Consider the following 26,587-nt stretch of genomic DNA (forward strand, 5'->3'; position numbering starts at 1 on the left):
TTTAATTTCAAATTTGATTAAACATTGAAAAATTTACCTTATTTTGTATTGAAAAAATGTATTGAAAAATTACATTTTTTTCAAAAGTTCATAGGTTGTTGTCAAAGCTTTGTTGGCCTTTTTGGAATGTTCTGAAAAGATGGCATTCAGGCAAAAATAATATTTATGGCATAAAGAGATTTAAAAAATCAGCAAAAACAATCCGTGTGTATTTTTTTCGGTAAATCAAAACATTCCTTCATAAGATACAGATTGTGGAATTTTCACAAATCATTTTCGTATGGACAGCTGCCAAATTTGTAAGGAAAATGATATGGACAAACTGGTTATGCAAAATGGCTTCTCTGGACATACATAAGGCAGACAAAAAGTTTCAGAAAGTTAAAAAAAAAAAATGAATTGGATACCATCCTGCATTTTTCGTAAGGCATGAGTTTTAATTTCAGTGTTTTTTTTCTATAAGCACTCCCCCAACAAGTTTGTCTTTGACGCCTTTTTGATACGATGTAACGGCTTTGAGATACAGCAATATTAAAATAAAGAATTACGAAAATATTGACATAACTTACACCCTTCTCAAATGTCATTCTCGAGTGCAACTGGCTCCGTATACACAAAAACGACTTTCATAAGCCTAGGATAACATGTCTAGAGTTTAAAAAAAATTAAAATGGAAAATCCCATAACTTATAAGATCTTCTAAATAAAATAAACCTAGATGTAAACAAACCTGAAAAATTCCTGTTTTTGGCAGAAATTTATCTTTATTATGAAGATTAAAAAAAAATAATAATAAATAGATTTATTTCAGTTAAGTTTTATTTCTAAAAATCGCAATTGATGAATGTATTGCTTCTCTCCATTTTTTTCATTTTTCTGGATAGACCAGTCTGTTTATTTTGTCTAATCACTTACATCGCCATTTTCTTGTATCATTACTTAATTATAAGCTATGTAACATACTAAAACGAGCAATATTTCAACTGTCAAGCCAAACCCTCAAACCTATTACAACAAAACAACCATAAATCCCCAAAAACCAATTCATCACCGCTCAAAATCCCATAATTACCACCATTGGACAAATCACAACAAACAATCCAATTAAAATTCGTGGGACTTTTACTCGGAACCCCTCCCTAAAAAAACCCTCACTTCCTCTTCAGCTGCACACAAAGTGCACAGAGAAAAGAAAAAACACCCATCTCGCACCCATATTGCACCATAAATTCCGCTCCAAACTGGGCGTGTGTGCGAGGGGGAAATCACTAAACAACGAAACCTTTTCTTTCTGAAAAGTGTGAGAAAATCGTTAATCCTGTTCACCCCAGCGACTTGGGCTGAACGTTATTGAAACGGGGGGGGATCATCTTGAGTTGACTTTTATGCGACATCTTATGGCCCACATAACTAACACCTCTCGGACTCGGTGGGGGGATCGAATCGTGGCAAGTTGATCGGGCTGTTGGAATTTACATAAATTATCCCATGGTGTGATCGATCCCAACGCGGTCGTGTGGTGGACCGACAAAATCGAGAGTGATCCGGACATGATCTCTGTACGGCATTTCTTCACCTGACCAAGCGAGAGGTGGTGGTTTGTCAGGTCAACAAGATGTTAACACGGGAATGGAAGGTTGTTAGCGGGATTTTTTTTTGCCAAATCCGGTGAATCGAGGTGCAGAAGTTAATTGGATTCATGCTCTTTCTTAGACGGTTTTGTGAGATACGGGAAACGAAGCACTTTGGCCGATCACGTGGAACAAATTGGGCAGCGATCGAACTGCATCCATCGAGCTTAGCTGGATCGTGAATTTGAATTTTGGTGCGAAGAACAAAGATTTATGTGACGGCAAATCACTTCACTGGCTAGTAAACAGCATACAAAGACTAACCATACCAAAATTGCTTTTGACTTTTGGAAATTTCTTTCATCACTTCTGATCCCTCTGAACCTATCTAATTTCAAGACTACACAGAAAATAATAATGTAAATTTGGAAGCTGTTTTTTTTAAGGTTGAATATTACCTCTTTTATGATGTAATTTTACCTCAATTTAGACTGAAAAAGTGACATTACACCAGAAAAGTGGTAAAATTACACATTTCCAGAGGTAAAATTACACCTTTTTTCTGACATAAAAGATGTACCCCTTCCCAGATGTAATATTACCATGATTTTTTTTTTCTGTGTAACTATAAAACTTTGTTGTGCAAGTCGAACAAGATTCCTACGATCTCTGCAGGTGTAACTTCGGGAAGTCTCGCTATCACGACCATGTTCACCCATGTTTCAAACTCCGAAAGGCGCCTGAGTAAGGTGGTGTTAAGTGGTTAATTTAAATGTTGTTTATACAGCAAGTGACGACAGTCGAATCAGGTTCGCTAGAAAGGAATTTGCTTACACGAGAAGGGGGGTTTGTGTTCGTTCCGTAAACGGAATGATTGAATGGAACAATCTCCGCGCCAGTGTGGGAGCACCTGTGCTGTACACAAAAAGTGCTTTTGCCAATCTGGAGTGTGGTGTGAACACCACCTGCTTTTTTGCGAGCTTTCGATAAGGTACTCTCGATCGTTAGCATAGCACTTTTCTGAAGGGGGCTTTGATGAGAAAATAGGTTAAGTAGAATGGAGTTTGCATCACTTCTTTTTTTTTCAGCACGGTCTCCATTGATGTACAGCTCCGGCCAAACTATCCATTCTTGCACGAATTGAGCGATACGGAGTTGGCTTTTTTCGAGTAACTTTCCGCGGAATGCTTCTACGACTCTTCAAACTGAACTTTCCATTGTTTTGCCGTGGAGTTACCCCTCCCCCCTTGAGACACGATGCAGATTCACTTTCGTCTCAACTTGGCGCAGTTTTTCCTTTCATTTAACGCGCCCAACTTAGCATATTAACCTCCTTCCATGGGGCGGCGGCGCGATGTTGCTTCCTGTGTGTCTTGTTTTTTTCTTGAAGCTCTGTAATGGAATTGCAGGAATTTCTCTGCTGTACGCTTCAGGGAGTACATCAGTCTAGTGGAAGAAATGCATCTGCTCGGGTTGCTCCCTTTGGTGGACCCGCGGAGACCCCATTCCGGTACATTAAAATAATTGTATCGACTTCTGGAGGGCGCGTATGTTTGCTACTTTTTTCTAAGGGAATCGTATGGTGTGGTATTCCAGAGTATTCTGCGCTGTTTCAATTATTTTTCAAAGGAAATCACTCTTTTTCTTTATTATGAGAAGCGGGTCCCAGGAGTTAAGTAGCTTTTTGATAGACTACGATTTCGCTCTGCCTCAATCAGGGCTGCGGAGTCGGGTCATATTTCAAGCGACTCCGACTCCGGCTTTCTGAGTTAAGCCGACTCCGACTCCGGCTCAGGCTTTCCACAAATTGTTGACTCCGGCTCCGACTCCGACTCGGGCCTACCAACTCTAGCCGACTCCGACTCCAGCTTTCCAAATTTTGTTGACTCCGACTCCGACTCCGACACTTAATCTGTATTTCAAATATTAAAAATAACGCATTTTCAGCACAACAATTTTCTGAGTAAATTTGAATTTTGTTGTTTGAAAAATTGGAACATTTTATTTAACTACTTTAAATTTACATTCAGCTAGCTACACTAATTTTCAATTGTTTTTTCAGTAAGTTTTCATTTACTGAAAATTTCAGTAGTGCAGATTTCAGTAAATTTAACTGAATTCAGTAATGAGAAATTGGTGTGCAGTAACTATTAAAGAAACCCTGGTTTAGAAATAAAGAATTTTCAAAGTAACTATTTTTTAAAGCTTTTTTGAATTTATTTGAGAAGACGTACATGGATATTGTGTGATCCAGCCCAGTACACACTTTAAACATACAAATCATGAGAAAATTCTAATATTTGAAAAATAAATTAAATTATATCAATTATATCACTTATATCACACTTTCAGAGTTTTGTAGAGAAATTGTAAACATTGGGGTAATCGATATATCTAATAAATTCAATGACTCGTATATGCAAAGTTGCATATGCGAGGCATAAGAGCGCCGGTTTAACTGTATTTCAAAATTTGTTGCAACTTATTTTAGATATTTTTGTCAGCTTGAAATATTTTCAGCACGACACTTTGATTTGTTTTTATTTACATACAAAATGAGCATGTTGCGTTCCAAGTAGAAGATTGATATAATAGTTGATAATGTTTTAAAAACATTTTTTTTCTGTTAAATACTGATAGTGAGCTTTCCAATCACAATAAAATGCTTCGAAAACAGCATGGTATCTGATAAATATTTTGGACCAAAAAAAATAAACAAAAAAATGTCAACGCAGTGCACGCAATTCAATAAATAAATTTAAAATGTAAAAAAATGGGAATTAACCTGAATTATAAGTTATAATTCTAACAAATATTTAACAATAAATAAGTTCGTAAATTATATTAAATTTTTTGACCACTACGACTCCAGCTCCGTAAAAAAATAGCTCCGACACCGGGTCTATCAGAAGTTTACGACTCCGGCTCCGACTCCGACTCCAGCTCATACAATTTAGCCGACTCCGATTCCAACTATTAGAGTTTTGACGACTCCGACTCCAATTCCCCAAAAAGACCCGACTCCACCGATTTCGGCTCCGACTCCGACTCCACAGCCCTGGCCTCAACTAACTCCCATACAAACTTGTTGAAAACTACTCCAAATCCGACAAAATCTAGTCCTGAATAGATGTTGACTTCAACTAGAAATTATTCTATACTTTATGAATAGTAAAATATGGATAATATTATCAAGATTGTTTTAACTGGATAGTGAATTCTAGATTGTTCAATCCAGACAGTCGGAACTGAGTACAGTCCAGACTTGATTATCCGAAGTCCTTGGAAATATGTCACTGCGGATTATCGAAACACGATAAAAATATTTTCATAGTTTGGTTTGATGAGCTCAAAATCACCCAAAAATGCTCCAAAATGATCTGGGATCTGGGTAGTAAAATCCGGATAGTACTGACTAACTGGGAAAACATAAGTTGAATTTAAATTCGGTAAACTTAACATAAATGTATTCAATGTTTGTTTTTTCTCGATAGGAACATTTTTCTTAGTATTTTAAATGAATAATTCGGGAAAACTATGTTTGACATTATGTTCAGATTTTTTTTTTCTAGTATACCAAGATATTTTTACTTCTTGCGAACAAGTTTTTAAGTAAAAAATGCCAGTTTTATCTAAATTGACTATCAATAGTTAGAGTCAGATTTCTAAAGTTTGCATAACTGTATGATTTTTAAAGTCTTTACTTTTTTTTAATACATTGTACAAAACAAATAACCAAATGGATTCATCCTTTTATTTTGGAATGTATTTTATTGTTAAGGGACCATCCATAAACCACGTGGACACTTTAGGGGGGGGAGGGGTATGGCGATTGTCCACGATCCATACAAAAAAGATTTTTTTTGTATGGACAATTGTCCACGAAAGGGGGGGGGGGGGTAAAAGATTCCCAAAAAAGTGTCCACGTGGTTTATGGATGGTCCCTAATTTATACCAACAAATACTGTAAATCGATTGATGAGATTTAAAAGACAGTTTCTTTGTTAATATTTTTTAGAACCAATTGATATGTTTTTTTTCAGTTATTGAATAATGACAAATCATTGAGAAAAAAGACACAATATTTATTTTAATTAATCAGATTTGATTTAAATTTTTAACTTAAAAAATTACTTCAATATTTGGTACCTAAACTATTTTGAAAATGTTTTTGATTAATGAAACATTTAACTTTAAACGACATTTCAAAGTTTACTAATAAAACATTAGTAAAATTTTCTTATCTTTCGAGTAAAATGTTTTTTTTTTTTAAATTGGTAGTTTTAAATTTTTGGTAAACATTAATAGAAAAAAAATGAAGTTCTTGACGGTTTTAAATAAGATTAAACAATTGTTTTGATTTTATTTTAGACGTTTTCGGAAAATTAAGAGTTGTTCAAAAAATCACAGATAAGCCGAATGAATTTTGACCATTTTGTGTTGTTACCAAAAAGATTGCATTTTCAGTCATTAAAAACCATCAAAAAATGCGCAATTTCGTTTCAATGTGAAAAATCGAAACAACAGGTTTCATTTTTTTTACTTTATTTTCTTCTAGAATTCTTGAGATTGTCAAAACAATTTTTTGTCGAAGATGCAAAACCGATCAGAAAACATCGTTTTCAAGATACCAGTTCTTGAAAATTGTTTAGCTTTATTGTGTGTAAAGCTGCCCCAAATGCATGTAGATTTGTATGGCTTAACTAATGATGCATAATGTTTTTTTTTTTGTCAAAGAGGAAGCACTCACACAGAGAAAAACTAAAGAAAAAACGTTCCAATAATAATTTACTTAATTCTCAAAAAAAATCTAATTCTCTCAATGAATTTATAGCGAGTTTGTAAAAATATGAGGAGGTGGAGGTGAAAAATTCCAAGCATTATGGAAAATAAGAGGTTTGAATTGAAAATTCGTTAACAACTAGTGCAAACTTTTAAAAGCTATCATAAGAATTGAAAATATTGGACAAAATACCTGTATCAAGTGTAAACATTTTATAAGTTTTTTTTTTGTTTTTCAGGTCAGATAGAAGAGCATTGAAAATTGATTTAAAAACTTTCTGAGAAAATTCATCTTGGACTCGGCAGAAAACCGAGAAAAAAACGGGAATTTGAAAATCGAAAGCTGGTGGCCACTCTGGGATATTAAAACGTAATTATTATAACAAAAGTAAATACCAGTATGATTCAACATCCACATCTGGATAAGCAACACAGTTTCTATAATCCGGATAACATAACACGGATTGTTTTATTAGGATAATCCAGCAGACAATTGCAATTGAGTTATACTATACCGACAGCATGACATGGATATTAAACAATATCTCGATATATCAAACGGGATAGTTTTATTCGGATAATGTAAAACAAATCGTTGATGCAGAGAGTCCAGATTTCTTCGCACCAACTTCTGCACAATGCAACTCGAGTCCTGTCCTTTTTAAAATTCCAAAAAAGGTAATTTTAGGGACTTTCAATTTCTACCTCACGCTCGTAGACTATCCTTCATGTATACCTATTGACTATGCATCTGAATGTATAAAAATTTGTTTTCGCATATTTTTGGATATTTGAGTGGGCGGAAATCGTCTCAAAAACCATCATGTTGTACATCGTTGAAAAGGCTTGAAAAAAAAAAACTTGAAGCACTGGGAACTCTGAATCAAGTTTGGAAAACTATGTTCAGATCCAGCATCCGACCCATCGTTGGAATGGTAATCTCAGACTTGCTAAACGATTCTAAAAGCTTGAAAATCTTCTGACAGCAATGGCAAAAATGCCCACTAAAAAGACCAACGATTGTCCAAAAAATCCTAAACATTCCAAGTGGAATGAGTCACTGCTCTTTCTCTCTTTCTCCGCCGGATTGACCCGTCCGTAGATTATACACACCACATTTGAATAGGAGGTCACGCACACCGCCGCCCCGTCCACGACGAGTCCTTACTGGCTGGCACACAAACGTCTGGGCCCGGGGGTAACGAACCAACACCACAGTTACGAGCGACCTTGGACTCCTTAAACAGGTGCCCCCACCAGAAATCTAGATCTCAGACGGACGGGAGGTGACTTTTCATCGCTATCATCAGTCATCGAGCGATGTGTGCTAAAAATAGTTTCAATGTCATCAGAAACCCAGAAATTCGAACTCGTTCAGGTATTACAGTTAGGCAAGTCCCGGTTTAGCAATTGGGAGCGCAATCTTTTGTCTTGATCCGACGGGGGGTTGATGCTGCCACCGAATCGAAGACAATACGGTTTCGTTTTGTTCACGAAAAACAATAACAATTTCACGCCCTAATAATTTGCAAAGATCTCGCCGATCTATACCGGCGAACGTCAGCTGGAACAGAGTTGCCCGTACCGTGTGGTGGAGCGAACTTGGACGGTACCGTCTAGCAGTCGAGTAGTGCGCCGCTGCTAAAGTGTGGAAATTTGATTGAACCGCAATCAGAAAGGTTCACGTACTTTGCACACCGTAGGTCGCGCGCACACGTTGTTATGGTCGGCTTGAAAATAAATTAGTTTTTCCGCGCAGATCTTCTTCTGATGGAATCTTCGCTTACATAATCAATCCCGCGGCATGAAGTCATGCGGGGTATTCCGTTACGTTTCGCTCGCCAGCAGCCGGGTCCAAATTAAGGGCTGCGGTGAAAATGGTCGCACTTAACCAGCTTGGGGAAGGTAAAGGGGTAGAAGTTTTAATACAATTTCCTCCATTATTATCGTCATCATCATCATTGGCCGCGCGCGGCTTGATCTCATCACCATTATTGGGTTCGCTGTGGTACTTCTCCGTGGAATGCGGAAAGGTTTTGGCCGTCCAAGGGAAAGAGCGACCTTGAGTCAGCTGACGGTTGGCGATCGTGTCGCTGATCGATTTTGAACGGTCTCGCGTGCTCAATGAGGGCGCCCTGGGTAGTCCAGGTACCGTTGGGTCAATGGAACTCGATTTTTTTTTGACAGATGGTTTAAATTGAGGTCGTTGAGCCCAAATATGACCTATAAAATTCTCTGGGAACTTGTATTTCAAGATGGCGACCTTCGGATAATCGAAACATCGGAGAATCGAGTCTGTACTGTACTCCTCACGTTTGCTGAATTTCAGCAAAACCCATTATTACAACTCCCTGCTGCTCTCTTTCGCTTCATCCCTTTTCAAACATGCTGCTGCTCAAAAAACGATCACAACAACCACGTGGGGAAGAAAACTTATCAGGAAAACCAAGCAGCCCGACCAGCAACATGACTCATGCAGGCTTGCCACAAATACAGATTTTTTTGTCACATACCAAACACTCAATCGAGTATAACTTTAAAGAATAATATTCTTACCAAAAACTGAACATGCCAAAACATGCTAACAATGTTTATCTTTTTGGCCAGTTTAACAAAAACTGCTCAAATTTATTTTAACTGTTAAAAAAAATTCGTTTGTGTTTCGGGCCTGTGCTGAAAAATCTGTATTTGTGGCAAGCCTGGACTCATGCCCGTCGGGACACGTTTGCTCGTGTCAGTACCGATTCACACGTCCACGCGTCGAGTCGTCGTCTGTCAGATTATATTTACGTTTTGGTTCCGTCGCTTCGTCGTCCTTCTCTGCGTGCGTACTTTTTCGAATTCTCTTCTGTGCCGTGCCGTCCTCCCTCCCTGTTTACTACACAGCTTGAACCGGTGCTCGTCCGTGTGTGTGTGTGTGTTGCTTCCTTGCCTTCCTTTTTCGGGCACTGTCGTTTCTGTTAAATTCCGCGTGGTTCTCACCCACACCACTTCACCGAGCCAGACGACCTCCAGCAGGCACCGCGAGACCGTATTCGTCAGTCCGTGTCCTCCTGAACTAGTCCTACTTTGGTCGGCCCGAGTTCTTCAACACAGTACAGCTGGAACAGTTTCCGAGCAGTTGCGCACTTCGACGTTGGTGCCCCCAAAAACAAAGTAATCCAGGTCAAGCCGCCCCGTTTCGTCAAAGCGCCGTAAGTGTCCAGTGGTCAGTCGTCCCGGCAGCAGCGTCCACAGAACGTCGTCAAATTTCGGACGCAAGCACCAACCCCCGTACGCGAAAAACCCAGCCGTAACTAATCCGTCACCCTCTCTTCTCCCTTCTATTTTACAGAGTTCTGAAGCCTCCAGGTGGCGGAAGCAGCGATCTGTTCGGCGCCGACAACCAACCCCAGACTCCACGCAGCATGAACAAGAACCGAATGCAGTCCAACATCTTCGCCGTGCCGGAGGGCCAGCGGGCCGGAAACGGTGAGTGATCCGACGTTCTACCTAAAGTGTCCAGAAGTGAAAAAATGTGGCCATAACCGGCAAAACGTGAACGATGGGCAGATGTTTGCCAAAGTGCTTCGCGGAAGGCAGTGTAAACAGAGATTTGGAAATATGTATGTCTTTTCTTTCCCGGGTTCCCCGACAGGTAGAAACTGAACAAACATGGCCCCTTGTACTGTGCAGGACATTCGAGGAGGTTTTATTTGATGGAAGTTATTGCCGTCGAAGAAACTGTTACGCGGTGAAGGTTAAATGCTGCAATTAAAGTTAAGCCGTGTACGTGACCTGGATGAATGGTCCGGAAAATGATTCATCAGCCTATTTATTTATTGAATGTGTTGTGTCTTCCTTTGCTGAAGGAGCTTCAGAGGAGATAATGATATACTTACCAGTGTTTGTTGAGGAAATCGATACCGAAATGGTTGTTTTTGATTGATATTATTAACAATGCTAATGTTTTCGACCAAGTTTGGTAAACACCGAATGAAGCTGGTCAAATCTAAATCTTATTTTGAACCAAAAAAAACCCGGCTGCCAATTCTCCTTATTATGACTCATCATAAAGTTTGATAACTGAATGCTTTCTTAAAAAATAAAAAAATGAGATATTTTAAATTTTGACAAAGATATATCTGAGAAATATTGATTTTTACTGAAAAACTTAAATTTAGGCCGGGACTCGTGGTGTTTGGGTAAGCGTGGTTGCCTCTCACCCAGTCGGCCTGGGTTCGACAATGAAACATTGTATTGTTTTAAAGAAATTGAAAAAAAAGTTTTATGGAAAAAAAACTAATTGTGTCGAAGTGTCGAAGGTTACGGTGGCTCTTGCGTCCTTTTGAAAACTTACCCGAGAAATAGAAACATCAAGTAGTTTTGAGTTTTTTTGTATGCATTCAGTCCGTTGCAATTTCTTTTTAAAACTTATGGCCGGCCAAAGTCGAGGGCGAGGCAAAACATTAAAAAAATAAATGAAAATTTTTAAATTACCTCCCGTCTTTTGATCATTTCAATGAAAACAGTGTTGCCAAATACATCAGCACAGTTGTTTAAGACTTAAACATAAATTTTAACTCTCTTGACAAAAAAAAATGTCTGCCGATTTTTCGAGTGGCCCCGACATAAAAGGTATGATTAACTTTAAAAAATATTTGCAACGGCCTTACTCAGCTTTAATGAAATAAGATACATTTGTCTTTTTTAATGTAACTTTTAATTAAAAAGTTAAACTTAAAAAAATTGTTTTGAAAAAAATTGAGTCGATTCATATACTTTTTTCTATGTTAACTTGTTTGAAACAAAATATAGATGATTTTGCTTGAAATTTGAAATATGAAAATTTACCTTTGGTCTTTGATCTAGTCCAAAATACTTTCTCAGTGAGGTGTAACATTTCTATATCAACTCTGCTTGTGATTTTATACGTCAGCAACTCTCTACGTAATCGGCCGATTTCGACCATTTTTATTTTTTGATTTTTTTATTTGACTTAAACTTTGTGGGGGCCTTCCCTATGACCAAATATGCTATTTTGTGTCATTGGTTCACCCATACAAGTCTCCATACAATTTTGGCAGCTGTCCATACAAAAATGGTATGTAAATATTCAAACAGCTGTAACTTTTGAGTGAATTTTCTGATCAATTTGCTGTCTTCGTCAAAGTTGTAGGTATTGTTGAGGACAATTGAGAAAAAAATAGGTACACGGAAATAAAAAAATTGCAGATTTTTTAATCAACTTTTTTTTTACTAAAACTCAATTTCCCAAAATACGTATTTTTTTATTTTCGAGATTTTTTGATATGTTTTAGGGGACTAAAATCCGCAACTTTTGAGCCATAGAGAAACATGGTCAAAAAATCTGCCGCCAAGTTATGAATTTTTGAAATAATAGTGGTTTTTGGAAAAATCGAAATTTCATGCAAAAAGAAATCTGGAATTATTTTTTAATGCAAAATTGAATTTGCAATCGAAAACTACTTTACATTTTTTTGATAAGGGGCTCCGTTTTCAAGATATAGCCACCGAATGTTTATTTTAGCGAAATATTTGCAGTTTTTCGATTTTAAAAATAGTGAACATGAGCGACCATATCTAAAAATATTTTTTTTTGAAAAGTTCACAAAATTTGCTATAAAATTGTCCAAGAGACATTGAAAATTGGACCTCTGGTTCCTGAGATACAGCGGCTTAAAGAAAAAGAAACAGGAAAATTGAAGTTTTCTAAGTCTCACCAAAACAACCCACCATTTTCTAACCTCGATATCTCAGCAACTAATGGACCATTAGTTGCAATGTTAAATGGGCGTAATATTCAATGTTTGGCCCTTTTGAAATGTGAGTCTTGATTTAAAAATTTTCAAAATATTTTTTTCGAAAAGATCGGAAATTTCACGAATGTTTCATGTTTCAACATTGGACCATTAGTTCCTGAGATATCGACATAAGAAAATGGTGGGTTGTTTTAGTGAGACTTAGAAAACTTCAATTTTCGTGTTTCTTTTTCTTAAAGCGGCTCTATCTCAGCAACCCGATGTCCAATCTTCAATGTCTCTTAGACAATTTTATAGCAAATTTTCTGAACTTTTCAAAAAAAAATATTTTTGGAAATGGTCGTTCATAGTCACTATTTTTAAAAATCGAAAAACTGCAAATATTTTGCTAAAATCAAACTTTCGGTGATTATACCTTGAAAACGGAGCCCCTTATCAAAAAATCTGTACAGTACTTTTCGATTGCAAATTCAATTTTGATTAAAAAATAATTCCAGATTTGTTTTTGCATGAAATTTCGATTTTTTCAAAAAATCACTGTTTTTTCAAAAATTCATAACTCGGCGGCAGATTTTTTGACCATGTTTCTCTATGGCTCAAATGTTGCGGATTTTTGTCCCCTAAAACATATCAAAAAATCACGAAAATTAAAAAATAGGTATTTTGGGAAATTGAGTTTTAGTGAAAAAATAGTTGATTAAAAAATTTGCAATTTTTTTTTCCGTGTACTTTTTTTTCTCAAAAGTCCTCAATAATACCTAAAACTTTGCTGAAGACTTGGTGTCTTGATTAGAAAATTCACTCAAAAATTACAGCTGTTTGAATATTTACATACCATTTTTGTATGGACAGCAGCCAAAATTGTATGGAGACTTGTATGGGTGAACCAATGACGTAAAATAGCTTATTTGGTCATAGGGAAGGCCCCCACAAAGTTTAAGTCAAATAAAAAAAAACAAAAAATAAAAATGGTCGAAATCGGGCGATTTCGTAAAAGTTTTCGTAAATTTTGACATAATAAATGCAATTATTTAAATTGTCTTGCAATATTCTGTTCATTAAATTTATTTTTAGAAATTTTGAACTTAAAATCATCTCTAAATCTTTAATTTATTTTGTTGATTGTTATATAATGTAATCGTGTAATCGAAGTGATTTGGTTACTTTGACATTCAGCCTGCAGTTGTCAGTTCGATTTCTTCAAGTTTTGCGCTCTTTGTAAACTTTTGGCCACGTAACATCGGAAATGCCTGCCAAAAGGTATATAATTCGACACTTTGATCGCTTTCCAAGTTTTCGTAAAGACAGCCTTACCGCAGAATGAATCACACAAAATATATCGGTCCCTTATACATAGATTGATCCGTATTGCAAAACATAAACGATTCTGGACATCATTTTCTCATCTTTCGATTTTCTCGTCTCTTTTCCTTTTATATCACTTTACCGTCACATTCCCTTGCCGCCGTTGTCCATCGTGTGTTGCTGAAAATCTTCAACCCTCAAACCCTTCCCTGTTGCATAACCTTTGGCAATAAAATTACATCGAAATAACCTCGATACGGAATGTGTTCAGTATTTCGACAAGGCGCTCACAGATATTACTTTCTCGGTACTTTAGTAAAACAATACACATTTCTTTACCTTACATCTTTAAGTGTCATTGTTACTGCTCGGATTTGCTTTGTTGTTTCTCTCTCTAACTACTATTTCAGTTTGTTAGTTTTCATCACTTTATTTGGCGTTATTTCCCGTATCTCTGAGCCATACAGAATACAGCAACAAAAGTAAAAGTTTATCTACGCAAAAATCTTAAATGGCTGTTTCCCTTCCGCCAAGTAGCAAAACATGGCTATTATCTGGTTTTAATTTGTGAGAATAGATAAACGCAGCAGCGACCAGTAATTTGCTTCATTGTTTTTGTTTTTTTTCTTCTTCCGTTGTCCAAATCAAGCCTTCTTGTGCTGTGTGCCCTTTAAACTGTACCCTTAGTCGTTTGTCTTAGTTCGTCGGAATGCGCAAGTTCTTTTCACTTTTTTTCCTTCCTTCCATCCGTCCCGTGGTTCGCATTATGCAGCAAATTAGTCGTAGTTTTGTCAAATTATCATATCTTTCTATCTGTCCTCCCCTTTTATCCTCAAACCGTTTGTTGTTGTTTTTCTTTTTAGTTTAGCTTGAATCGTTCTTTCACCCGTACGTACCCCCTTTGACACTCTCAAATGCCAAACTTTGCAGTGGAAGTGCCCTATTGTTCAGGCTTAACCTCCTCCTCCTACGCAATCGCACGACACTCTTTTTTTGGTTTTGCTTGAAAGGGTCTCAAGCCGTTGCGAGATTGATCTCGGCTTGTTTTGGGGTCTTGGGATCTCCAGCGCTAGACGGGCCTATTATTATGTTGTTGTCGTTTGAACCGGCCATAAATGACAAATTGAATTGGGAACGGTGGGTTTATGTGCTCGCTATCGTGACAGTTGATCACAGAGTCTCGATTAGGAAATAAATTACCCAGGAAATTTGTCGTTGTTTGAGATAACGAGAAAACGCTTTAAAAGATTCAAATGGAGTTTAATCCGGTTGAAGATATGGTTAATATAGAAAAAGGAAACATATTTTTTATATGTTTACACATCCTGGATAGCTGATAACTACTACACTGAAAAAAACCAATTCTCGAAATCGTGAATTAAATTCACGAATGCGAGAACCACGAAGGAATATATTCACGTTTATGGTGCAAATGCACCATACTCATGAATAAATTCCTTCGTGCTTCTCACATTCGTGAACTTAATTCACGGTTACGAGAATTGATTATTTTCTGTGTAATCTAACTTGTACATACAAACAAAAAGAAGGAATGCCAAATTAATTGATTTTTTCATGGGTTTAGCTTTCGGAAAATCTGAATCACGAGAATGGTTTTTCTGATCGATTTTTCATCGACTAAGTTGTAGGTTATGATAGACTCGATTATCCGAAGCCTCGAATATCCTAAGCCACGATTATTCGAAGTTCGATTACCCGAAGGGTTGTTTGGAACTTCGGATAATCGAATCACGAACAAAAAATGTTGTTTCGTATTTTTGTATTTTATTGATATAAACACCCGACCCGATTTTAGTCAAATTTGAACGCTTGAAACGAAGTTGACTTAATAGCTGTCGGCCACCATTGCTAGTACCAACCACTAGTGTCTTCCTTTTATCTACAAGGACTTCGCCGCCCTGGGCTCCTAAGTGTATGAAAGTATGGCACGGAGCGAAGGCGCCGAATACCCATATTTACACAAAGAATTTTAGAGCACCCGCCGCGGGATTCGAACCGGCGACCTCTGGATTGTGAGTCCAGTGCGCGGTCCGATTGATCCACACGGGCGGGAATGCCTTTAAAATAAGATGAAAATGCTTTTTTTCAATATTTCCTCATCGCCATTTTTGCTGCCTTCTTAGATTTAAAAATTCTGAATCACTTTAGAGTCGTTTAAGTTTAAAATTGTGATTCGATTATCCGAAATTTTGATTTTCCGAAGTGAAATTTTCCAAGGCCTTCGGATAATCGAGTCTGGACTGTATTCAGAAAAAATAGTAACACTCACTCATTATTTTTCACCATGTTCCTTCTTTGATATGATTTTTAGTAGACAAAAAGTTCATTTTTGAGCTATAGAGAAATATGGACGGATAAACGGACGATAGTTTTGAAGATGTACAAAAAACATAATTTTTTGTCTAATTGAATTCTATATCGAAAAGTAGTTCTGTAAAATTTTGATCAAGTGCAACGTTTTCAGTTCTATTAGTTTAGGGTTAAATAATTTAACAAAATGTTGTTTTTTTTTTTAATTTCAAAAAGTGTCTATTATTGGTAATTTTTTTTTTTTTGAAATGCTGAGAAAGTTTATCTATTTCATTATCTGCGTTTTTTTGGACATTGTTGATCTGACCTTTGGTTACAAAAAATAAAATTACCGAAAATGAGTTTTTCCAAGTTCTATCGACTTGCATTGCATTAGGGCCAAAACATATGATTTAAGCCCTTGTAGGGGAAATTCTCATATGTTTGGCAGGTTAAGCACTCGCTCCTAACTCCATCCAATTTGCTGATTTTCACTATTTAAACAACTAATTTTGCAAAACTTTTGATAGAAACTGACTTGCTCACTTCTGATTGAGCTATTTATCACTCCATTTAAGTTGAAAACGCTTATAATTAGCTTTAATTGAATGTCAAAGTTCTGACCTGCCAACATTAGAGGCACGCTGGAATTAGATGCTGTTCCCCTATGTCGTGCTTTTAAAACCTGAAAATATTGTTTGCATTGAAGCAAATTGTAGAGAGTTTTTTTTCAGATTTTCAAATACACATTTTTTCAAGGGTTGACAAGGATGGACAAAATTTTTTTTTAATTGAAAAAAAATTGTTGAATAAATTAACCTAAAAAATATCTAAAAACCGTGTAAAATTTTACAAAAGGTAGTTTTCGTTATAGAATTTAACTTTACATCTAGAAAAGATTTTTTGATTTTGTTTGTGTAAATTTTCGAAACATTCCAAAACACACGTTTTTTGACAAAATCATAACTTGGTAAAATGTTGGCATTTTTTGTCTACTAAAACAAATCCAAATATGAAAAAAACGTCAAATTTTTTATGCAAATTGCAAATGCTTGCCTCCCTAACTTCATGTTGTCTCAGAATTTGCAAAAAAAAAGTTCCAGCTGTCAAACTGTTTATGCGCCCTTTTCAAAAGTGTCTCCATATGTGAGTTATTGAACTCTGGCAGTGTTGGAAATTGAGAGAGAAAAAGGAAAGCATTGCTCGCTCGCGAGCGAGGGAGAGAACTTGTAGTAATTTTCGCTTCTCGCTCGCGCTCGCATTTTCGTTCGCGTTCTCGCTCTCGCCGCGAGCGCCTTGTGCTAACTGTTCGTCCCAAGCTAGCAATAGCAATGCACAGTGGTCCAGATCGCAAAATTAAGTGGAAAATGGATTTTCCGAAAAATGGATAAGTTTTGGAGCTTTGGTGTCTTCAGAAGAGTTGTTGCATATGAAAAGGGGCAACTTTTGGTTTTGTTGAAAATTAGGGTGGTTCACGAATAGGGTGATTTTGGAAATCTAACTTTACAGGAATATTTTTGGGAATTTTTTCGCCTTGTAGAAAGTTGACGGGCTTGCCAATCCAAGCAACTTTGTCGAAGACACCAAAATTTTATCTCGTAATCTACGCCTTCTACGACCAAATTTATAGAAAGCATCTGAGCAAACCTTCAAAAATCAGTTTTTTTTTTAACGTGGCAATTCAGAAATGAGATCCAGCACTACAAACGCTGAAAAAATCTCAGGGGTGTTTTTCTTTAAACTTGAGATATCTTCATTTGAAAAAGTCTAATTTTCAAGGGAAAACCTTATGGGACCACCCTAACGAATTTCGAAAATTGTCCAAATATATGTTTTTCCATGTAATTTTGCCCGCTGAATCTGAATCTGCCCTCAGAATTGACCCAAAGTGTCGAAAAATCGATTTTTGGTCATATTTTGGGTTCAAATGATAATTTTTTATGGAAACCCAAAATATGACCAAAAATCGATTTTTCGACACTTTGGGTCAATTCTGAGGGCAGATTCAGATTCAGCGAGAAAAATTACATGGAAAAACATATATTTGGACAATTTTCGAAATTCGTCAGGGTGGTCCCATAAGATTTTCCCTTGAAAATTAGACTTTTTCAAATGAAGATATTTCAAGTTTAAAGAAAAACACCCCTGAGATTTTTTCAGCGTTTGTAGTGCTAGATCTCTTCTTTCAAATGCAACCTAGTGCTTAAAATTTAGCTTGCGCCTTTTCGAGATATTTGAGTTTTAAATTTGCATCTTTTTTACATTAAAATCGCTGTAACATTTGACCCTTAAGTCCAAATTGACTTGTCAGATAATAAAAATGTTCGTTTTTTAGAACTCTAAAAGTGCCCCGAATAACACTTTTCTCTAAAACTTAACCCTGAATTGCCACGTTGAAAAAAACTGATTTTTGAAGGTTTGCTCAGATGCTTTCTATAAATTTGATCGTAGAAGGCGTAGATTACGAGATAAAATTTTGGTGTCTTCGACAAAGTTGCTTGGATTGGCAAGCCCGTCAACTTTCTAGAAGACGAAAAAATTCCCAAAAATATTCCTGTAAAGTTAGATTTCCAAAATCACCCTAATCGTGAACCACCTTAATTTTCAACCAAACCAAAAGTTGCCCCTTTTCATATGCAACAACTCTTCTCAAGACACCAAAGCTCCAAAACTTATCCATTTTTCGGAAAATCCATTTTCCACTTAATTTTGCGATCTGGACCACTGTGCAATGTGTTTATCAGACTTATGAATGCGAGCTCGGCGATGGCATAGAGGTGTAACTTCGACCGCTGAGTTGTTTTTATTTTTGTGTTTCTAGCACGTCCTTCTTCTCGCTCGCGCGCAATTCTGGCTCGCGAGCGAAAGAGAGCACGGGCAATTGGCGAGTTTTTCTCGGCAGCTCAGAACTCGCGGCGAAATCTCGAGGGAGAGCATTTTTTGTCGCAAGAGCGCGAGAATACCAACACTGTCTGGGCCAATTCTGAGGGCAGATTCAGATGCTACTTTTAAATGATCCAAATGATTTTTTTTTTTTCAAAATTATGTTAATTCAGAATTCTATAAGTGCTCCGAACATTTTTGTTTTTTTTTTTTTTTTCAAAAATAGCTAAGCATTTCTTCAATTTTTTTTTAGGATTTTGAGAATTTCGTGTACAATTTTAAATGAATCGAATTAGTAATTTTAGATAAATCGGCTTTCACATTTTTTTACGTATTTTTTTTCTCATGGTAAAAAGGTCAAACAACTGTGACGTTTGAATTAAAAATTCGATGAACAATTAGAAGGATATCGGGTTCGAAAAATCCTCCTTTTTGAAAATTAAGTAAATTTTGAAATTGAGCAATTGGAAGTAAAGCATTCCATGAATCATAATTTATTTAAATGTATCCAATGTATGTTGACATCGGACATCTATGGGCTGAGAACGGCGCGAAACAACTTGTTTTCTAATTTTTTTTGTATGTTACAGATCGATAGAGCGTCGAAAATCGATGTTACTTTTTGACCATTCTCTGCTTCCGAATTTCATTCCAAAAAATCAATTCATCAATTTTTTTTTTCAATATTCTAATCATTACATTAGGAAAATGTAATCATCATGCTTAGAATTATTATCTTTTTTGTTTATTAAAAGCAAATTATTGCATGTATTGTTCCACTCAATTTTTCATTTTATTAAGTGTTGGTACTATGAAAGAAATAATTAAATATTTTTTATGTTAAATCATACCATAATTCAACTTCCAATAGTGTTTCGGACATGTTTACTTCAATCTCTTCAATGCGTAGTACTCAAACCTTTTTGTTCTGAGCTGTTCGAATGTAGTATTGTTCTCCTCTCTTAATTTCGTCATTCCGTTTCTCATCTTCATCGTTACAGCGCATGAAGACCTGTAATCCTAGCTCAACAGCAATCCGGCCCAGCATTCTAATCAAATCTCCCTCCCAAAATTTTCCCGCAGGTGAAACCCCACGCCGCGCCGCCAACGGCCAGGACTCGCACAACCGCCTGTTCGGTGAGGTTGACCGCCCGTACACGCCGGCCAAGAACCACATGAAGAGCAACCTGCCGATCGGCGCCGGTGGCGGTGACCAGCCCGACTCAAACGGCAAGTCGGCGGCGACCAACGGGCACTCGAACGGACACTCGGCGGCCAAGACCAACGGTCACCAGAACGGAAACGGCAACCACGCCAACGGACACTCGAACGGACACAGCAACGGTACTTCTTCTTCCTCCACGAATGGCCACAGCAACGGTACTTCCTCGGCGGCACCATCCCAGAACGGATCCACTCACAGTGAGTTTTTTTTCCACGCGGGGTTTTTTTTCGGTTTTCTGCTTGGTTTGACGTTTTTTTAGGCTTCGATTTAGTGCAAGTTAGTCGTAATTAGGGTTTGAAGAGTTTTTCTCGAGGTTTCGTGTGGTCATTTCGCCGCGGGAACAGATTGACCGGGAGTCGATCCAAGCTAGAATGCTTCTGGTTTGAGCCGGGAACACGAAGAGCACACGATAATTATTATTTCTTACACTAACATCAATTTGTCTCGCATGCCTGGGTGTAATTTTATATCAATTTCCTAGTATCTCTCTCCGTCTTGGTGGATTCTTCGGCGGCGGTGTTGACGACGATCTGATTCGACGACCCCCGGAGGAGCGCTGGTGACACGAACGAGGCACCGTTCGACATGACTTTGGCTCTGGGTTTTTTGCGCTCAACTTTTTTTAGGCTCGAAGACTTGGTAGACTTCATAAATCCGCCAATCCCAGGGCGAGCTTGTTTCTTAATGAAATAAATGTTGCGCGGTATCTCTCCCGTGTGCTGCAGGTCTGTCGTTCCTGTCGGGAAGAGATAGATCACTATCGTGTAAGCCAGGGTGGTCACTCGGTTGCGGAAATCGGTGAAACGAGGGAATATCAAGAAATATCATACAAAGTATTTGAAATCAATAGTGACTAGTCCTATCCTGAAAATTTGAGCTTTTCAGAACATAAATGAGTGCTTTAAGCTTAGTACGGAGATCGAAAAGAAAAGTTGATAGTTCGGTTAAAGCAAGTTAAGATTCTAAGGAGAAAAAAAAAATAAACCAAAAATAGAAGCATTTAAAAAAAATTAAAATATGCATTGAAAAAAACCAAAAACAAAAATTCTGAAATTTTTAAATTCTAGATTAAATATTAAAAAATATTAAATTTGTAAATTAAAAAAAAACCTTCAATTATAAAAATTTTCATGTTACAAAAAATAAGACATTTTTTGAGTCATATTTTAGGTTAGAAACCCAAATTTTGAGACAAACATTAATTTATGGATTGATGGATTGGATCGGAAATTTTGACGAGGATTCGAACTTCGGACAGTAGAGTACAAACTGTTTAGAACTGATTTTGATATATCTTGCTTACTTTTTTAGAAGGTCGTATGTATATGGAAAGACCATGGCGCATTGGTTGTTTTTAAAAAGTTATCTAGATTTAAGTTTGTTTTTAATTTTAGGTTTCTTTTTATACTTTGAAATAATTAAGATCTATTTCGAAGGTTATTTTTGCATTTTTTTCCCTTCTCTGTCCAATTCGTTCTCCTTAGTACCAGTAAACTTTCTCCCCATTTTGAACAAATCAGCTGTTTAAAGGTAGTCCATATCTCAGCTCAGGATAACAACTGCACCAATGTAATTGTTAAAGCAACCTAATAAAATGAAAATAATTTAAATTTTTTGAACTCTGTACTTTTTTGAACTTTTGAGTTTTTTAATTTTTATACTTTAGAATTTCAGATTTTTTTTTTGTATATTTGAATTTTTGATTTTCATACTTGGCCGTTGCAAATATTTTTTGAAGTCTATGCCAAAAAAAAAATTAAAAAAATATGAATTTACGAGCCATAATTTCAAGATTTGAATGAAAAATGGGTTTAAAATGCATTATACATCTGTCCAGTTTTTTTGCAATCATTGGTTTCCAAAATACCTTTTTGATTTTTATCTGTTTTTTTTTTAATTTTTTTTTAAAGTGAATTTTTGAATTTCTTAAACTTTGAATTTTAGACTTTTGTTTCAAATGATTGAATTTTTCTTATTTTTTATATATTTCACATTTTGGATTTTAGAATCCAAGAATTTTTAAATTTGTAATCTTTCAAGTTTTTGAATTTGAATTTTTTTTTAAAATTTTCATTATTTTAGATTTTTTGTTTTGAATCAATGATTTTTAGATTTTTGTTTTTTTTTTAAATTCTATACTGAAACTGATTTCAGTTTTTAAATGGCAAAAAAAAAATTTTTTTTTCAATCAAGAAATTCAAGAATTCAGAAATTGAGGAATGCAATAATTTTATAATTGAAAGTTTTTTTTTATTTACAAATTTAAAGTTTTTATAATATTAATTCTAGATCTTGAACAATTCAGATTTTTTTTGGTTTTTTTAATTCATATTTTTAAAATGTTTAAATGCTTTTTCCCTTTTGGATTGCATTATTTCGAGCAAAAACAGTATCCGTTCTTTTAATTTCAAGATTCTCAGTTTTGAGATTCGGCATCAAAAGGTTATTCTGATTTTTCAAAATTATTATATCGAATATAAAATAATTGATTCGTTTGTAATTTTCTTCCGATGCACTGGATGTTATGCGTTTCTTCCGATCTCCATACTAGCCTTTAAACACTGAACTAACTGAAATAGTAGTTTATGCAACAAGTCGCAAAAAGAGGATTTTTTCAGCACGAGTCGTACATTTATCCAACGAGGTTCATCGAGTTGGATAAAGACGAAGAGTGCTGAAAAAATCAAGTTTTGCAACGAGCTCCATACAACATTTTTTGCAATTCCAAAAAACACACATGAGTGAAATTTTAAGTCAAATTTTCATGTATTTCGTCAATAAATCGTTTAAATCAAAAAAAAATTGAAAAGTGTTACTTTTCGAAACAAGTGCTGAAAAATTCAACTTTTCAGCACCAATTTGAGTGCTGAAAAGTAGAACTTTTCAGCATTTATTTTGAAAAGTGTTGCTATTCGATTCTGTTAGTTTTGGTACAGAAAAGTAGGCTATTTCGTCGTTCAAGAATGACAGGAAAAGTACATAGTTTCACGACGGAATTGCAAAAAGATCATTTTTGCAATTCCGTCGTGAAACTACTTTAATTTTCCTGCCATTCTTGAACTACGAAAAAGCCAATTGAATTTAAACAATTTTCAAAATAAGTGCTAAAAATTTTGAATTTTCAGTCCTGAAATGGATGCTAAAAAGTTCCCAGTATCCACGGGGGTTATGGATGGTCCCCAAAGGGAGTTTTTCAGAATTACAATAAACTCGATGCAAAACTTGATTTTTCCAGCACACGCCGTATTCAGCTAATTTCTTGATTGTTTAACAATTTTGATTTCTTTTTCTTGGACCAAATAAAGCAAATTATAACAAATTTCGAGTGGCCACCCTGATCCCCTGGACCATGAAGTGCACCGCAGGCGCGTTCCGATCAATGCTTTCTTGTGCGCGCTCGCGCGCTTCTCTGAGTGCCTAAATTGTGTGCGGTGGAAAGTGAGGTTATCTCTGGCCCGCAGTAATTATTCCATTCATCTGTTTGTCACGGTCGTGGAATCTTGTTTGCGGCTTGTCATGCCATGATATCTTAGGGGAGAACCGGCTGGAATGCCGTAATTGATGTTCCGCTGAGGGGGGCGACGACTGCCAATTTCCTAGTCAAGAAGTGATATCAATTTCTGGGTGGAAATTCGATATCTACTTCGATCTAGATTGATTTTTGCCCGGGCAAAACAATGATCAACGAGATGACGACTTACAGCCTAGAACTGCCCTTGGATAGTAGGAGACGTTAGTGGAGACCATCCGGCCGTGACGGTGATCTTCAACTCGACGACGACGACGTTGACACGCGGAAGAACAATCTAGGTGACTCCTCCCATCCTTCGTGCGCGCGCGAAACCGGAGATTGAACTCGACGTCGACACCGACGGAGCACAAATTCTTCACAGTTCATGGAAGGCACAAAAAGGCACCTTGAGCTCGGATCTCATCTCTGTGGCTCGCAACTTCTGGTTCTATTATCTGCTTGGGTTCTTTCTTGATTTCGCAGAAATCTTTTCTCATGGTTCGTTTTTTCCCACCGCACTTGTCTCCGTTCTGGGATTACCCCCTTTAGAATTGCCCTCCCTCAACCCTCATACCACACAACGACTAACAAAAGTCAAACTCTAATTTCACGCAGACTTCCTGAGGAGATTAAGTAAGTGTACGAGGGCAGTAGCGCCCGCAACGCGCAATCATCTCCTGCTTCATCCTCATCAAACGCATTAATCGCTGACTGACGTTGACTAATTTGACGGACGCGGACCCCTTCTCATTGATGCTGTAAAATTCCTTGTGCTGATCGTCGCTACTGTCTGCAACCTGCAACATGCAACATTTACACAATCACACACCGGTCATCCCCGTAACGAACACCCAGTAATCGATCCTCGTAAAACACACTTGAATGGTAGAGAACGCACACATCACCTAGAGAGACAGTTAAATTCACATGTGTTTTCGTGTAAAAATTGCGGCTGTTAGTTGAAGTTCTACTAATTGGTAACCGCAAATGACGTGACGTGATTAGCACTGATGAGTGAACGGATCGGACAGCATCATTCCATGTGTTTTGCAATTGGTCACATATGGCAAATCAGTATCAAAGTATCATTGAATATTTTTTCATGTTATTTTACATGCTATTACGCTTAATATGTGCTTTAAAGAAAAAAAATAAGGTTCAGAAACTTGAAAATTCATTTTTTTTGCCGATTCTCGCTATTTAAACTAATTATATTGCAAAATTTTTGGACGAAACTTGCTTGTGTCCCTTTAATTTTGTTTGATAAAATGATTTTTTTTTTTAATTAAGTCACTAGCCTGAACGATTTTTTCAAGGTTATAAACAAAAAATAGTAAGAAATATTAAAAGTTGTATTACACTCCAAACTCTATTATGCAGAGTCCTCGCTAAAATTTCGGTTCTCTGTCTTGCTATGGGATAAGTTATCCAAGGTGAATGGATTTTTTAGAATATTCATTTGGAAAGTCATTTAACAAAGAAAAGCAATTCTCAGATTTCGGTCATTCGATTTTTTTGTATTTTTTAATCCGACTGAAACTTTTTTGGTGTCTTCGGTATGCCCAAAGAAGCCATTTTGCATCATTAGTTTTTATCTTTTGAAGGAATATTTTGATCGATTTGGTGTCTTCGGCAAAGTTGTAGGTATGGATATGGACTACACTGAAAAAAAATGATGCAAGGTAAAAAAATGGTAATTCTAAAATTAACTTTTTGCAATTCCGTCGTGAAACTATTTACTTTTCCTGTCATTCTTGAACGACGAAATAGCCTACTTTTCTGTACCACAAAAATAACAGAATCGAATAGCAACACTTTTCAAAATAAATGCTGAAAAGTTCTATTTTTCAGCACTCAAATGGGTGCTGAAAAGTTAAACTTTTCAGCACTTGTTTCGAAAAGTAACACTTTTCAACATTTTTTTGATTTAAACGATTTATTGACAAAATACATGAAAATTTGACATAAAATTTCACTCAGTGTGTGTTTTTTGGAATTGCAAAAAAATGTTGTATGGAACTCGTTGCAAACCTTGATTTTTTCAGCACTCTTCGTATTTATCCAACTCGGTGAACCTCGTTGGATAAATGTACGACTCGTGCTGAAAAAATCCTCTATTTGCAACTTGTTGCATAAACTACTATTTTGTCACTGAAGCATGATTTGCAAGAAAACACTATTTTTATTTCTGATATGTTTTAGAGGACATCAAATGCCAACTTTTCAGAAAGTTCCAGGTTGTGCAAAAAATCTGTGACCGAGTTATGAATTTTTGAATCAATACCGATTTGTTCAAAAAATCGAAATATTGGTCGCAAAAAATTTTCAACTTCATTTTTGATTAAAATAGAATTTTCAATCCAAAAGTACTTTTGTGAAATTTTGATAAGGTGCACCGTTTTCAAGTTATTGCCACATTTTAGGTAGCTTTTTTTGAAAATAGTCGCAGTTATTCATTTTTTTTTAATTTGTGTCCATATTTGCCCAAAAATTGCAAAACGGCTTCTTTGGGCATACCGAAGGCACCAACAAAGTTTCAGTCGGATTAAAAAATACAAAAATTATAACTAATAGAAAAAGATCGTTTTCGAAGAGAATTGCTCACCTGGTTGATGTTTACCCTCGAAAGGATTCAGTCTAGTTTTTATTTTTATTTTTAACAGTTTTGAAAGTGTCACACACAGTAAAAAAAATCATGGTAATTTTACATCTGGGAAGGATACATGCTTTATGTCATAAAAAATATCAGTAATTTTACCTCTGAAAATGTGTAATTTTACCTCTTTTCTGGTGTATTGTAACTTTTCAGTCTAAATCGAGCTAAAATTACATCATAAAAGAGGTTATATTCAACCTTTCTTAAATTACACCTTCTAAATTTACACAATTTTTTACTGGCTTTTAATTAACATTTCTTAAAGTTTTGGCAGATTTTACTTCTAATTAAATTATTACTTTTCAGGATTTTGATTAAAATTGATTTTTTCGTATATGGATAAGCAAAAAGAATTTATTTTTTCAGAACAACTTTTCAATGATAAAGTTTTGCCGGAAAAAAAGCTTTTTTTAAGACATAAAAAATATCTCAAGATGAGTTAAAATATCAAAGAGCAAAAAAAAACATAAACTTCAATAATTCTATGAAATACGAAGAGTTATTGACGTGTCTTTAGAATTATCAATCGTAAAACATTTCAATTTTGTAAAATATTTGAATAAAGGTGCACTACAACGTAAA

At 36.1% G+C, this 26,587-nt stretch overlaps 1 protein-coding gene across 9 annotated transcripts in view; it reads left to right on the plus strand.

Moving 5' to 3' along the window:
• Positions 1-26,587, plus strand: part of LOC6050625 (microtubule-associated protein Jupiter) — a 243,610-nt gene that overhangs the window by 207,416 nt on the left and 9,607 nt on the right. For 7 of the 9 annotated variants that reach the window (XM_038265124.1, XM_038265120.1, XM_038265125.1 and 4 more), the window contains 4 exons: positions 9,688-9,824; positions 13,692-13,727; positions 19,697-20,035; positions 23,965-23,982. In XM_038265124.1, the coding sequence (XP_038121052.1) occupies positions 9,688-9,824; positions 13,692-13,727; positions 19,697-20,035; positions 23,965-23,982 (530 nt within the window). Of the gene's footprint in view, positions 1-9,093; positions 9,548-9,687; positions 9,825-13,691; positions 13,728-19,696; positions 20,036-23,964; positions 23,983-26,587 lie in introns of those variants that run through there. The other 2 variants (XM_038265127.1, XM_038265126.1) reach the window with 2 other exon arrangements.

This window comes from Culex quinquefasciatus, chromosome 3 (genome assembly GCF_015732765.1).
Source record: "Culex quinquefasciatus strain JHB chromosome 3, VPISU_Cqui_1.0_pri_paternal, whole genome shotgun sequence".
Classification (NCBI taxonomy): Eukaryota; Metazoa; Arthropoda; class Insecta; order Diptera; family Culicidae; genus Culex; species Culex quinquefasciatus.